Here is a 13685-nt window from a genome sequence, read left to right on the forward strand (position 1 = left end):
CTGGTTTTGTAGACTGTTTTGCCACTTGCACCATGAGCTCCTCAGCCTGTTGCAGCTCATGAAACTGTCTCCATGGTAACACCCTAGTGCAGTCTAGCAGGCCCTTCTACTGTGCTTTGCTCTCCATCGAATGCCACATACTTACGGTCAATATCACTGGTTTCCTGCTCACTCTGGTCCTTGTTCTTGTAGAAGGGAAATTTTCGGGAAAAGAGGTTCTTTTTACGCTTGTCATTGAATGACTGCTGAAGAAGAGAAGGAGGGGCAAAACAAAGGATGTCTAATGTCTGTGTGAACAAAGGCCCAGACCAGCAGCTTTGTGGAAGCTGACTCCTACAACCACATTATGCAGTGCATATCTCAGTTAACACTCATCTTCTCAGCTCATTAGAAATAGAGACTGGGATCATGACTTTACTCATATCCTCCATGTTTCACATGCTTAGTATTGAGAAAGCTGGTTCATTCTTTACAGCCCCACCTGTGTTTCACAAATTTAGGCTTGCTGTGAGTGTTAAAAGAAAGTGGAAAACTAGGCTGCTGTAAGATGGCCAAACCATAATGACTCCAAGTCAATTAAATCACTGATATTATCTCATTTAGGGGTTACAGTATTTAAAAAAACAAAAAATGCTGAGGCTTTTGTAAACAGCTGATATTGTAACACAACATCAGAAGTATTGGGCGGTGTTACCAACCAACTGAAAAAAATAGCTTCAAAACTTGTATCAGTGTTTTACTATTGCAATTCATTGCAAGTTCACTGAATTACTCTGTTCTGTGTAAGTCTGCATACTAAAACCAAGATTAACTTTCAAAAGACACAAACCAATTTCATCGATTTATTGTGGCAATTATGTTTTTCAAGAGTGCACTTATAATTACCACATGAAAAACCCTGTATATCAAGGATCATGTTCAGCAACTTTTGACATTAACTGCTTGTGTTGCTGAAGAATTTTTGCATCTCAGTTGCTACAAACATTTCTAGAGTCAACATACATAGACATTTACATCCATGTGAGTATAAAATATTATTGCTCTCCTTGTCCAAGTGATGGAGTGCATCTGTGCATTTTCATTTCTATATATGAAATATATATGTATGTTCTTCGCTAATTAGCCCAGATTTTAGTAATATCTGCCATGTCTTCTGCTGAAGACATTGTGTGACTACAGCACCTTTAATTTGATGTTCCAAATCAATAAAAAACTTTAAAGTATAAATAAAACAGTAGTGCTTTAATCATAATTGTGCCCAATACTGGAGCTAATACAGCTAACTTGAAGTCAGCAGCAATTGCCTTCCATCTTTAAGCATGAGTGATTCATCTGACCAGTTTTGCAAAGACATAAAATTTGCCATATTTTTGTCATTTGGTTTGCAGAAAAAACTACAATAGAAAGGATGGCAAAATAGGAAAACACCCAACTGGGTCTTGAGGCCCTGTGCTGTAGGGGACTATTTATTTCTAAGCTAAGTAGAGCCTATGTGCAGCAGGAAGTAAGAAAAGCACCTCAGAAACATCTTTTAAAAGGCATTTAAAAAAAAAATAATTAATTCATTCAAGGCTCTATTACAAACTGTTTCTAAAATTTGAAGCATATTAACTTTCAAGTAATTGTCTTTCCTCAGCCAAAGTGAGCTCATATTTCTCTATTATATGCAATAAAGTTGCAAAAAGGCATATCCTTTCTACCAGCATCAAGTATGGAATGAATTACAGTAATAAACTAGGGGTCAAACAGGACAAAGTTTTTTCAAATGATAGGCCACATTTTTTGGTACAATTGAAAACTAGCACTTGGCCTTCCTAAAGAGAATGTCTATAGTTATGTTCCTTTCCTACAGTGCAACACAAAAGCTGCTTCCTGCTGCAGGACTAACAATCCTTCAGGTCATCTGTTTTAACACAGATGTGCTTGGCAATAACAGATACTTAAACATCTAGTGATATTTCCATTATCAAAACTTTTTAATAAATTACTTAAAATTACAGGGTGTTAAAGAGGCACATGGTACCATGGGAGCACAATCGGTGACATTGAGCTCTGGAAATAACAATACTGTGCTAAGAAGGAAATCCATAAAACCTTTAATTGCCTTGCATCTGTGTTCGACTAAACTGTTGTTCCACTGTAAAAATTGGTAAATTATCAACCTGACACATAGACAAAAGATGAAGTTTTAATCCAATCATATGCCTGCAGGAACCATACTTGGCACAGGCAAATTTTTATGTTATGGTCCTCCTGACCTTCTCTAACAAAAGTCAAGTCATTGCAAATGATTTCTGACAACCAGGAAGGGTAATGTAATCTAGAGAATAAGGACAACAAAGAAATATGTCCAAAGAAGATCCTTGCTAGTGTACTGAAAAATACTGTAACGAATTCAAAAAGTAAAAGATTCATATCTATAATTGTTACATTTTGGTAAGTCCGTCTATTTGGTAAAAGGAGACAAATGCAATAAAACTAAAATAGTTCAGTTTAGCTGAGGTGGTGAGAATGTGCAATTTGTACCGTTAAAATAAAATAAGTAGCTGATTTATTGTACTTCATAAAAGATAATCAAGATTTCATTATAGTTTTAAAAATATTTCATAATAATTATTTTAACTTTCTGTCAACTAAGTCTTCCTGAGCTAATAAGAAACTTTATATACTGCATGTATAATGGTCAGAGTCAGTTCCATTGCCAAAAAAAAAAGAGAAAATAAAAGTAATATTATACTGATTTTGCATAAAAGATTAGCCAAAAGATTACTTTTAAAAGATACCATGATTATAAAAAGCTAGAAGGATTTGCTTATTAGTTGAAAATGCATAGTAATTGCATTAAATTTTTCATAAGCCCACTGGCAATCATTCACAGGCATCATAAGCAGGAATATATTAAATCAGAAGCAGCACAGAAAATGAGATAAATGTGTATATGAAAGGAACAAACAAGAATAAAATGTAACCATTTTTGCTTCAGATTTTTTAGTTTTCCTTGCAATGAAAGGAACATGGATTTTAACGTTAGCCATTACTAGGGTTATTCTTCAAGGTCTTAACGTAGAAATTTTCAAAAACCTGTATAAAATTGGTATTTCATCCTGTTTATGGAGTATTAGCACACAGACACAGGAAGGCACATGTCCCATGAGGATATGTATGGTGCAATCCACTTACTGGGAAAAGTATCATTGTGACAAATACAGGAGGAATACTTTACGGAGAAACTCTGATGTTAAAACATTTACAGCTGAAGCAAAAGACTGTGAACAGTGTAAGTGTTTGCAAAATGAAATGTTACTAAAGAAAGAGAACTGCAGTTCTACATCAATGGCAAGCGTAGTTGCTTTTCCACTCAGTATTCCATGCATTTCTTTGGTGCTCTGTTAGTACACAGGGACTGTGCACCAACTCTGCTTTTGTAAAAATGCTACTTCAAACGCATCAGTAATTAACTATTTGTAGTTTATTGATAGACACACTCTAAACCCATGCAATTATCTTTCAAAGAACATGGTAACATTTGAAAAATTACTTAATGTAATGAAAAGAATCTGAAGTATTTCAGCCTCTCTTTATATGACTTCTAAAAAGCAAACTCAAATTACCATATCAGCTGATAACGTTTTATTCCAATACCAAACTATGAATGCACCAAAACAGAAAAACACTGCAAATAATCCAGTGAATCTCCAGGGCATCAAAATTGTAAATCAAAAAGTAGTTAGAGATATTGATTTCCTTTTAAGCAAATATTTATAGGCAAAAAACATGACATTTCATTAATAACTGAAACCTTTGCCATGCAGCAGTGGGATGTATATATGAATTTTAGACTCTTTATACTTTGCAGTCCTACACTATCAGGAAATAATACCAAGATTTAATATTCTATGTATGTGATTTCTAAAGTTATGCAAACATTGTAACTGAAAAAAATTACTAAAAAGCATTTGTGGGATTTACAGTAACAATTAACAAATGCTACAGAATTAGTGCAATTAGAATTAACCACTATTTAAGAAATAGCTTCCTCAGGAGCTTAAAGCACACTTCAGGTTTTTTAAAGTGGCAATATAGTATTACTTTAGAAGACTCTTATATCTAAAATGCATGTGCCTAATTCTTGAAATTACGACTCATGTACTACTGGTCAAAATGGTGAGGTTGTGGAATTGTTTCTCGAATTTCAGAACAGCCCAAACATTGCAAAAAAGCTTTACCCTCAAAACAGTAAAAGAATTTTGCTGCTGTGCCATTATGAAATTGCTATAATTTTGGCTACAAACATTCCTATTACTTCTTAAGTAGCCTCATTGCTTTCTCACCACTCATTCCCATCACATGTTCTGAGACAGGAATCACATATGGTGCAGAGCTGTTAGAAATGGTACTGTTCAATACTAGGTTAGGATATACAGCTCCTACTATGTTACAGTATTAAGAAGCATATATATTTCTATGTTAATTCTTTAAACAATTTACAGTGTTTCGGCAATTAAAGTCTGCTTTGGTGTTCAGAATTATTTCATTTCTATTTGACACAAACTAGTCTTTTCATTCAAATCTGTAAGTGATTCTCCACACACAAAACCACTGAAAAAATGTTACCATTCACAATGCCAGGTGTAATTAGCACTTCATTAACTCACCCCTTTATCTCTTGTTTTGGAATTGAATTTCACTGTCTTCAAACGGGCTCGTTCTTTTTTCTCAACTCTACCAAAAAAACCACACAAAAATGTCAGAATCAGCAAAACCCCAGAACTTCAAGTTACCACTTGTTACAACAGAAGTATACTGGCGTCCATACATTTTATTGCTTATGACACATTCCGAAAATGGAAGCCTGCTAATAGAAAACTGTTATTTCTCAAGTGATGAGCTGTGAAGAATTTTGGGAGTATTTTGTGGCTATACATGTTCAATAAATCCAGAGAGCACAAAGAGGAAACACGACACAGTAAGTGAACAGCCTCAATCATCAGTCAATAGCAAATATTAAGATTCAGAGCACCTAAACTCTTATTTGAGTCTCCAGTATGCCAACAAAAACTTGATCTCCATTGGCTCTGGCTACCAAAGAATGATTTTCCAGTTTTCCAGGTTCTGGGTAGAAAGAATTCATGATAATGTCATGACTTGAATAAAATTAATTCATACTTTGCACCTTTTCATACATCAGTGGTTATTAAACTGATATTAAACCCACATGTAATGTTATTAAACCCACAACTTACTTACACTGAGAACAGAGAAGGTGGATGTGGACCATCTTTATTAACCTCTCTGATCACATATCTCCTAAGGCTAAATAGGGTTTTAATAAATTTCTCATTGAGTAAATGAGAATACCACTACAGATTACTTAAAAATAAAAAAAAAGCATCATACAAGTGGCTGATGTTGGTACAGAATTAACAACAAAGTTATATATATATATATATATAATATATGAATTAATCAGATCAGATATTTAATAGCAGACATCTCAAAGTCAATAAAGTATGGCATACCTTCGTTTGCTTGGGATAACTCCAATTTCATCACTTTCTCCATCTGGAGTTACCTGCCGTGCTTGCCACCATTCATCATCAGAAGCATTAATGACATGGAGAATATCGCCAAATTTGAAGTTCAATCCTTGACTCGGAAGGCCACTATCTTTAGTCTTGTCATAATCAAAAAGAGCTCTACATTGAAAAGAAAAAATTAAACAGAGAAAAAAACAAGAAAAAAAACAGGAGAGTATGAATAGTACAGAATATGAAGCAAGCTGCCTGTGCTATTCATAAATGATTGCATCATTCTGACAGGTACTTACAAGAAGGCTGAATACACTCTCTCATACACACACAGAATATGTAGTACAGTGCCCCCACACACTTCTAAGCTTTAATGAATGAGAAAAAACTTCATCCAGAGCAAACCTCTAGTGCTTTACAAAAGCTCTACAGAAGACACCTCCTGCAATTCAATAAGTACTTTGCACAGAGCAAGTTACAGATCAGCCTAGGATAAAAAGACAAGCAAGTATTTAAAGCATACAGCACTGTCAAAAGTTCTGTAAAGTACACTGTTTCATATCAAGTTATAAATTGAAATTATTTAGTAATTTAGTACAGTTTAGTACTGTCTTTAAAATAAAAGTCACTATCCTCCTCACAGGAAAAAAAAACAGTTTAGAAATATGATCTGGTTACCACTTTGCTACTGTAGTACCTAAAAGCAGAGAACCTAATGCGCATTCTTTTAGGAAATTCCTGAGCATTTCAAGAGAACCTTGTCCTTTTTCCTAAGGTAAGCCTGTTTTCAAATAATAGGCACTCACAATACCTGAACAGCAGCTGCATGACTACAGTTTTATTAACAGTCCCTCTGGCAAGATTGGTTTATGCAACTGACTCCTGCTCCCCTTCTTGCTTAAGAAAGCACTGTTGTCTGGAAAGGTACATGGTGCACCACGCTATGGAACTGATTTGGTTTACAAGTCATATATTTTCTGCTTTTAGGATCATTTTATACCTGGACAAGTTCCCTGAGGAAATGAAGATATCTGCAGAATGTTTCTGCCTGGCACAGCCAAGGGTTTAATGAGGACGTGGAAATGAAAGATGACAGGAGTCTCTCAGCAAAAGGCAAGAGATACTGCTGAGGTTCTGCCTTCTGAAGGACTCTTATATTTGAAAATAGTTCTTGAACCTCACCTATGTGAAATAAGTGCTTGTATGACACAGTCAAAAAAAGTCCTCAACATTATTTAATCTGCCAGCTCATGTGTTGTCAGTGCTGCACTTTCTGAACAATACCTGAATTAAACTTGCTCAATACCAAACCGAAGTAGTACCAATAGACTGCAATATGATGATTTTAAAGGGTGTCCTTTTCCTTGTCCAAATTCAGCTTGTTTCTTCATCCCAAACATTGGTCTTGCATACCTTTTTCTGCTAGATTTTTAATACCACAGAAATTTTTAACCCATGTAAGTCAAAACCTGTTTCCTCCACAATGTACTTCAGTTTTTCAGTGAATTTTGCCTTCCTGAAGCACTGAGTGAATTATATTTGTTCATAACCAATAACAAATTGTTTACAGGGAAAAAATTCATAATATTCTGTCAGACAAATTCACCTTCAGCATCTACTGCAACACCAGTTGTTTGAGACACCATGCCTTCCTTGGGCTATAAAACATTAAAAAAATTCCTAAAGGATTAACGGTTTTAATAAAGATTTTTAGAATGTCAAAAAAAAAGCAGAAATTTTAAAATGGCTTCAAACTATTTGCTGTCCTGATACAAAGAGCTTTAAATTAAAGGTATTTCAGATTTAAGTATAAGTTTATAACCAAATACAGACTTTCAATTTTGAAATAGCTTGGAGGTTGAAATACCACCTTCCTTAGCAGTGCAACCTTCATAATAAGATCTTTTGGGTTAATTCCACAGCATGCTTAAGATACATTAATTATTTTTTTAAAAAATCAGAACCATTTTTTTCTTTTAAATAGCCAAAATATTGCAGGTAAGGAAATGATACAGATAGGAAGTAGTTATTCCTCCACAGTTATTCTGCATGTTTGTTCAAGAAACACTCTGGACAAATATCATTTCATATCTCAAAATAATCCACACATAATCCAGTATGTACTTTCAATGCAGATTCAAGCTGTATACATTTTCACTGAATTAATTACATGCATCGTGAAATTTATATCCTGAGATTTCTTCTTAGCATTCACGCAATGATTTCTACCAGCTCCACTTTTAACTTCTATTTTTGAGTTTGCATATAAATTTACAAAAGCTGTGAGCTTGGCCTAACAGCATTAACATATATGTTGACTGCATGAGAAAAAAATGCTCAGGAATCAAATGGAAGGAGAAATGGATGAAGTCATTATTACCAACATGTGTTTTTCCAACTAGATAAATGGTTACACAGAGCAGATTTTGCACAATGAAAGGCAGTTTCATCAGACATTTCTTCTGGTGAAGCTAATTAAAGAAAAATAAATTTATTGGGCAAAAAAGGTGATGAAGATAGTTTTATAAAAAGATTGTTTAGAGCATCACACAAGTGTCAAAACTATGCAGCTACCATTTAAAAGAATACCAGGAACTTCTAATGATCCTATAAATGACCTCAAAAGCAAACAGAATTGACAAAAATTTCTTTTTATTCAAAGTGATTAACATGGTTTTTCCTGTATGCCTGGCACGTCATCAACCAAGAACTCACTTCACATCTCAGATGATGCATTTATCTAAGCTGGAATATAAAAAATACTGCTTCTATTAACTTCCTGCTTGAAGACTTTTATTACAGATTAAAAAGGCCATGTATACATTTACTTATTGTAAGTTATAAACACAACTTGAAAATAAATTTAGTAATCCTGATCAACTACTGCTTTGAATGCAGACCCACGATATTTACTGTGAAGTTTTATTTAAATTTAAATGGGAAGTCCTAAACATTATTTTCTAGAGAAAGGACCAAGTCCTCCCCTTTTATTTCAATTAGTATTATTCAAGAATTAAAGAGCACTAAAAAGGTAACTCAGCTCCTTCATCCACAAGTCTAGAGAAACTGAAACTAGGTTGCATCTTTAATGAGTGTTTATGCTTCAAAGCCAAAAATGTAATAGCTGTGTAACAGTGCTAAACTTTCCAGAATATCTTTTTACCTGCCACACTCATGCTCAGTATCATAGCCCATTGACCAAGTTTTACTGAAGCATTTCTTCAACCAATAAAGCAACCAGGAATTCCTGCAGCAAAAGCATCTGTGTTTCATTTCATTAAATTAAATTTCATTTAATTAAATTCCATTTCATTAAATATGAATTAATTTTACCACTTCATTAATAAAGGTCAGCTTGTAAAGGAGGTTCTCTTTTTCTGAGTTTTTGGGGCAGCTGTTTGAAACTTAATGAGAACACTGAGAACAACATAGAGATGGCACAATTAAAGTGCAGGCAAGTGCACTTAGCCTGCTGCTAATAGTAGATCTTATTTTTCCAAAGGAGTTAGTTAAAATTTCTTAGCCATTTTAAAACTTACATTTCTTCATCTTGGAGACATAACCATTTTTTGCACTGATTCAAGCACAAATCAGCACCATTATTTGAATGTATTGTGCTGGTCAGAAAAATGCACAAAGGTGGAAGTAATTTTTGATTTTGAATGCTACACACATTGCAGACTGAGACTTGCCACAGAAGACGAGATTAAATATGGAACAGATTTACTCTCTCTCCATGAATTATCACACAAAGCTGATACCATGAAGGTATCTCACATGTGATTTTTGACTCTCTAGATGAGCAGATATATATATATATAGATACAGATTATATGCAAACCCAGAAACAGTATTATGAGAGAATCTGTCTCAGAACAAACACCAGAAGAAATATAAAGCAAAATAAGAGAAGAGACATCAGTACATCTGAATTAGCTGGGGACAGGGGGAGTGGTGGGGGGGGACAGTAGGATGTGCAAATGCAGAGTCAGCTGCTGCTGAATTGCTGTATTTGTATTGCCCTCCAAGGGCTGCTTCCTAAATTGTTGTGCATCATTTTTTGATATACATACAATTACAAAGAAAAATCTGCCATTTTACTCCAAATTGTATTTTCGGGCAAACACAATTGCCTTTTCCTTAATATTACATAATACCAAAAAATGATGTTTACAGGCAGACTAGTCTTCAAGATATCATGTTTACAGGGATACAGTGATGTGTCTGATTTTATTTCTTAATTTGTTGCCATGATTTTGAGAAAGCCGCAGAGATGATTTTCAGAGTATTTTTATTTAATATCTTTTCTGCAATTGCGATTGAATGCCTATAAACATTTTACTGTTGGATTTACCATTCAATTCAGGGTTTTGTTACATAATTGGAGTGCTTTAAGGCATATCCAAAATGCAGCACTACTGAAAAAATATATCTGAAGTTATTAAAAATGGCTCTGAATTGAAATAATTAAAAGTACAATATGACTATACCAGACTTATTATAATGAATAAAGTGGGTAATTAACATGTTCTGTCAGTATCTAGAAATATGTGAAAACAGTCATGAAAATTATTTCAATGCGGTCAAAATTTCATCAGAAACCAGGCAGAACAGATGTGAACCCTTTCTGTGCATTCAAAGTAGCCTCCCAGTCCCTGGCAACTTTGGGTGTGATGACACAAACAGATCCCAAAAGCTGTAGCAGCACCCTCTGTAAAGAGATGTGGTAGAAAAGTTCTTTTGCTGTGGAGTCTTTGTATTTTATATATTTGTACAGACTTTGTAGTGACAAACACTGATTAATGAGCTTCAGAAACCTTCAATGAAACCAGTCCCCACAGAGCTTCTGCCAACAGCCTGGAGAAGGCTGCAAGTTCTGCAGCAGCTGGCCAAATCAAAAGCTCAACAACTTCCATGAGTAGAATAAAAGCTACGTAAAGATAAAATGCTTGTCAGTGGGTCAAAATATCAGATGTGTGAACATGAGCATAAGCAGTTTAGAACCTAATCAGGCTATAGCTAACCAAGCAAAATAAAAGCATTTAGAATTGTTTAGGCTTAGTTATATGATGAAAGCTAAAGCTATAAATCTTGGGATTATGGAAATAAAGATCTTGGCACAATATCCATATGTGGAATATGGAACCTACCTACCTTCCTGCGAAAATTCAAAGATATGGATAACTGTGGTACCAAGCACTTACCCTTAGTATTTAAGACATTTATTTTCAGAGATTTAAAGTTTGACCCCCAAAATATTTAAGGCATATAGAAGTAGAAAAAACAAGTAGGCTCAGATCCAAGAAAACAGAATCCAGCTACTGAAACAATAGCTCAAAACATAGAAACTACCTGTTAGAGTCAAGGAAAACAGAAGACCTACGAGTATTTAGCTACATTTGTGTCAAGCATTCAGAAATAGTTACAAAGGACTATGACTTTCCTCAGCACCCCTGCAATTACTCAAGGAACTGCTTCCTGCATGACTTGCTTCCTTCCCATAGTACACAGAACACACCGTGAACAAAACACTATCTGCTTTGGATGGGAAAGTCAATGGCACCTGAGCCTGTTTACCTTTAGGAAGTAAACCAGAGAGGTCCTACAACATTTTAAATTATGTTTAACCCAAACACCAGAACTACTTGAAAGCTTACCTGCTCTACTGAAACATTCTGACCCCTACAAACAAGCTACTGCTCACCCTGATTCAATCCAGAGATGAGCTGATTTGGGGAACTCAAAAACCAATTAATTTTTAAAGAATTCAATCCTTTTGCCTGTGTTCCATACTTGAAAAGTTATGCTTTATCAGTACATGATAACCAGTGTGGGAGTTGAGTGACACATGAATAAGCTGCACCCTGCCATCATTTCCCCATCACACCACCTTCTCATCTGCTTCATGCTCTTCTGTTTCCACTTTCTTTCATCCTCTTTTACGTTTAACTTGATATGAATAAATTAATGAGGCATACTCTGTTCATTTGCTTTGCATTTTCTCTCTTAGTTACCATGGGAAAATATTCCATAACAAAATTAAATTGGATAGAGAAATAAGATTCTTTAATAAAATTGAGAAAACAACTAAAGTAAGCTGAAGGAAATAAGATGGAAATCTGTCAAACCTTAAGGAAGAGAAGACTATTAATTTGAATTCAAGTACTGAACAAGGGAGAATATGAAGGCTACTGTCACAAAACAAACTGAACAAAGCAAGTTCTTAAGAGTTCACATACACTGTCTTAAAGAAGAAATATATGTTTTTGCTGAAGGATTATCATCTCTCAAATCAAAGGACTACAAGTAAATAATAGCACCACTCTTCAAAGTTCATATAGGGTTCTCAGGGATATTACTTCTTTTTCAGCTATATTACAATAATCAGTCTAAATAAAGCTTTATTTTTATTATATTTCCATATAAGTATCCCTTTATTAGTACTTAGTAAGCATAGTTGTATGAAAATTGCATGAAAATACTAAGTCTACAGGAAAGCAGAAAAACACCGAAGCAATGCCATGAAAAAGATGATTACCTGACATAGAGGGATCTCTTCTGGCTGGTTCGCAAAGATCCTGATCCTGAACTAATGCTACTGTTCATCATCTGCTCCCGTAAATCATGGATTTTAGCTTCAAAACGACTGTATTCTGTAACAAAGACAGCCACAGCAATTAATTTCCTGCCAAACTTCAGCAATTAAACTGAAAGAGAATCTGAAATAATTTTGATTAGACAAAGACAATACACAAGAATATTGTACTTCAAAATTCTGTGATTGTAATCAAAATTCTGTGATTGTAATCTATAGTTCATAGTAACTATTTTTTTTCAAATTAAGACAAACATTTCTGCTAATAATTATCAATTTCATTGTAATAAAAAGAAACAGATAAATTTTAACCCATAAGAGAAAGGAAACTTCAGAACACACATCTGAAATACATGTTTATAATCAAGAACTACATATTTTAAATTTAAAATGTTAAGAAATGGAAATGAAAAATGTCTGTACTTCAAAATCACTGGATTTAACTGAGATAAAGAATTTAACACTACAAGGTGGGAAATATGCAAAACATCTTCTGAAATAAGACCATGTTCCTCTGGGAGCTCAGGAAAGGAAAAAATATCCAGAATTCTCGCATGAATTTCAATCCACTTGTAAACGGCATTAGAGATTCAAATTGCCCACACAGAATTATGTACGATGTTAATCCTGGAAAAACCGATTGTGTTCTTAAGCAGTACCGTGTACTAATAAAACTATGCTAAATGCATTTGATTTTAGCTACAAAGGCAGGCAGGAAAATAGTAATTGCTTCTTCAGGGCAAACGTCTCCTGAAGTGAGGTACTTACATGCAGTCAGCATAAAATGCGAACTCAGAGCAAGTAAGTTTTTCCTTCAGCTGAGTAGTTTGGACTTCAGGATCAAGAGATTCACTTGCAAACCCTTCCTAGTCAAAGGAAATGTTGTGCAGCCACCACCTTCCCCAGGAGACCATGTGATGCCAGATTATAACAAGTCAACACTGGGAGAGCCAGGGTGTGTGTGCTGCAAGCAGCTGCTGGACCGGGCAATGAGCTGCTCTCCTGAGCTGCGCCCTCACTCCCTGCGGGCACCATGGTTATTCAGGAAGTGCAAAACTGACAAAGGGCTCTAAAATAAAAAAATCTTGAGAAAGGTTCCTTCAACAGCCATCTAAAAACCGTGTATGTTTTATCATTTTATGTTCTGTAGCCCTTTCTCCCCATACACTCATCATACAATGAGCACCAATAGCATCTATAATCATCCCTATCCAGGTTATGACAATATGAACAATCTTTTCAATAACACTAACTTTTGTCCTTTAGTTTTCAAAATAGCACCAAGTGCCTTTTTACAAACAAAGTCCAGATGAAACACTTTACTGGCACTAAATCAAACCGATGCTGTTGTTTGACAAGAGAATCAAAACCATTACTGCCACCACTACTGATGCTATCACTAATAACAAAAGAATGTAAGACAACAGGACAGTAACCAAAGAGGAATGTGAGAAAACGACATTTTTTAGAAAGCAACATTCCTTAGGGGAAGGGCTCAGATGCAGTGAGAGAACAGCCCACATTCCTGCTGTGCTACTGCTGCCCTGCAGGGCCTTGGATAA

The 13685-nt window shown here is 34.9% G+C and overlaps 1 protein-coding gene and 1 long non-coding RNA gene across 26 annotated transcripts in view; one reads left to right on the forward strand and one right to left on the reverse strand.

Annotated features, from left to right (window-relative positions):
- Positions 1 to 8786, forward strand: part of LOC147651305 (uncharacterized) — a 47810-nt gene extending 39024 nt beyond the window's left edge. For both annotated transcript variants that reach the window (XR_015274380.1, XR_015274381.1), the window contains one exon: positions 6516 to 8786. This is a non-coding gene — a long non-coding RNA (uncharacterized LOC147651305). The remainder of the gene's footprint in view (positions 1 to 6515) is intronic.
- Positions 1 to 13685, reverse strand: part of DLG1 (discs large MAGUK scaffold protein 1) — a 147835-nt gene that overhangs the window by 16292 nt on the left and 117858 nt on the right. For 12 of the 24 annotated variants that reach the window (XM_086843560.1, XM_086843558.1, XM_086843567.1 and 9 more), the window contains 3 exons: positions 12067 to 12181; positions 5520 to 5696; positions 4656 to 4722 (listed from right to left, as the gene is read on the reverse strand). In XM_086843560.1, the coding sequence (XP_086699686.1) occupies positions 4656 to 4722; positions 5520 to 5696; positions 12067 to 12181 (359 nt within the window). Of the gene's footprint in view, positions 1 to 145; positions 246 to 4655; positions 4723 to 5519; positions 5697 to 12066; positions 12182 to 13685 lie in introns of all 24 variants that reach the window. The other 12 variants (XM_086843554.1, XM_086843559.1, XM_086843556.1 and 9 more) reach the window with 2 other exon arrangements.

The sequence above is a fragment of the Cyanistes caeruleus genome, chromosome 10, assembly GCF_971803275.1.
Source record: "Cyanistes caeruleus chromosome 10, bCyaCae1.hap1.1, whole genome shotgun sequence".
Classification (NCBI taxonomy): domain Eukaryota; kingdom Metazoa; phylum Chordata; class Aves; order Passeriformes; family Paridae; genus Cyanistes; species Cyanistes caeruleus.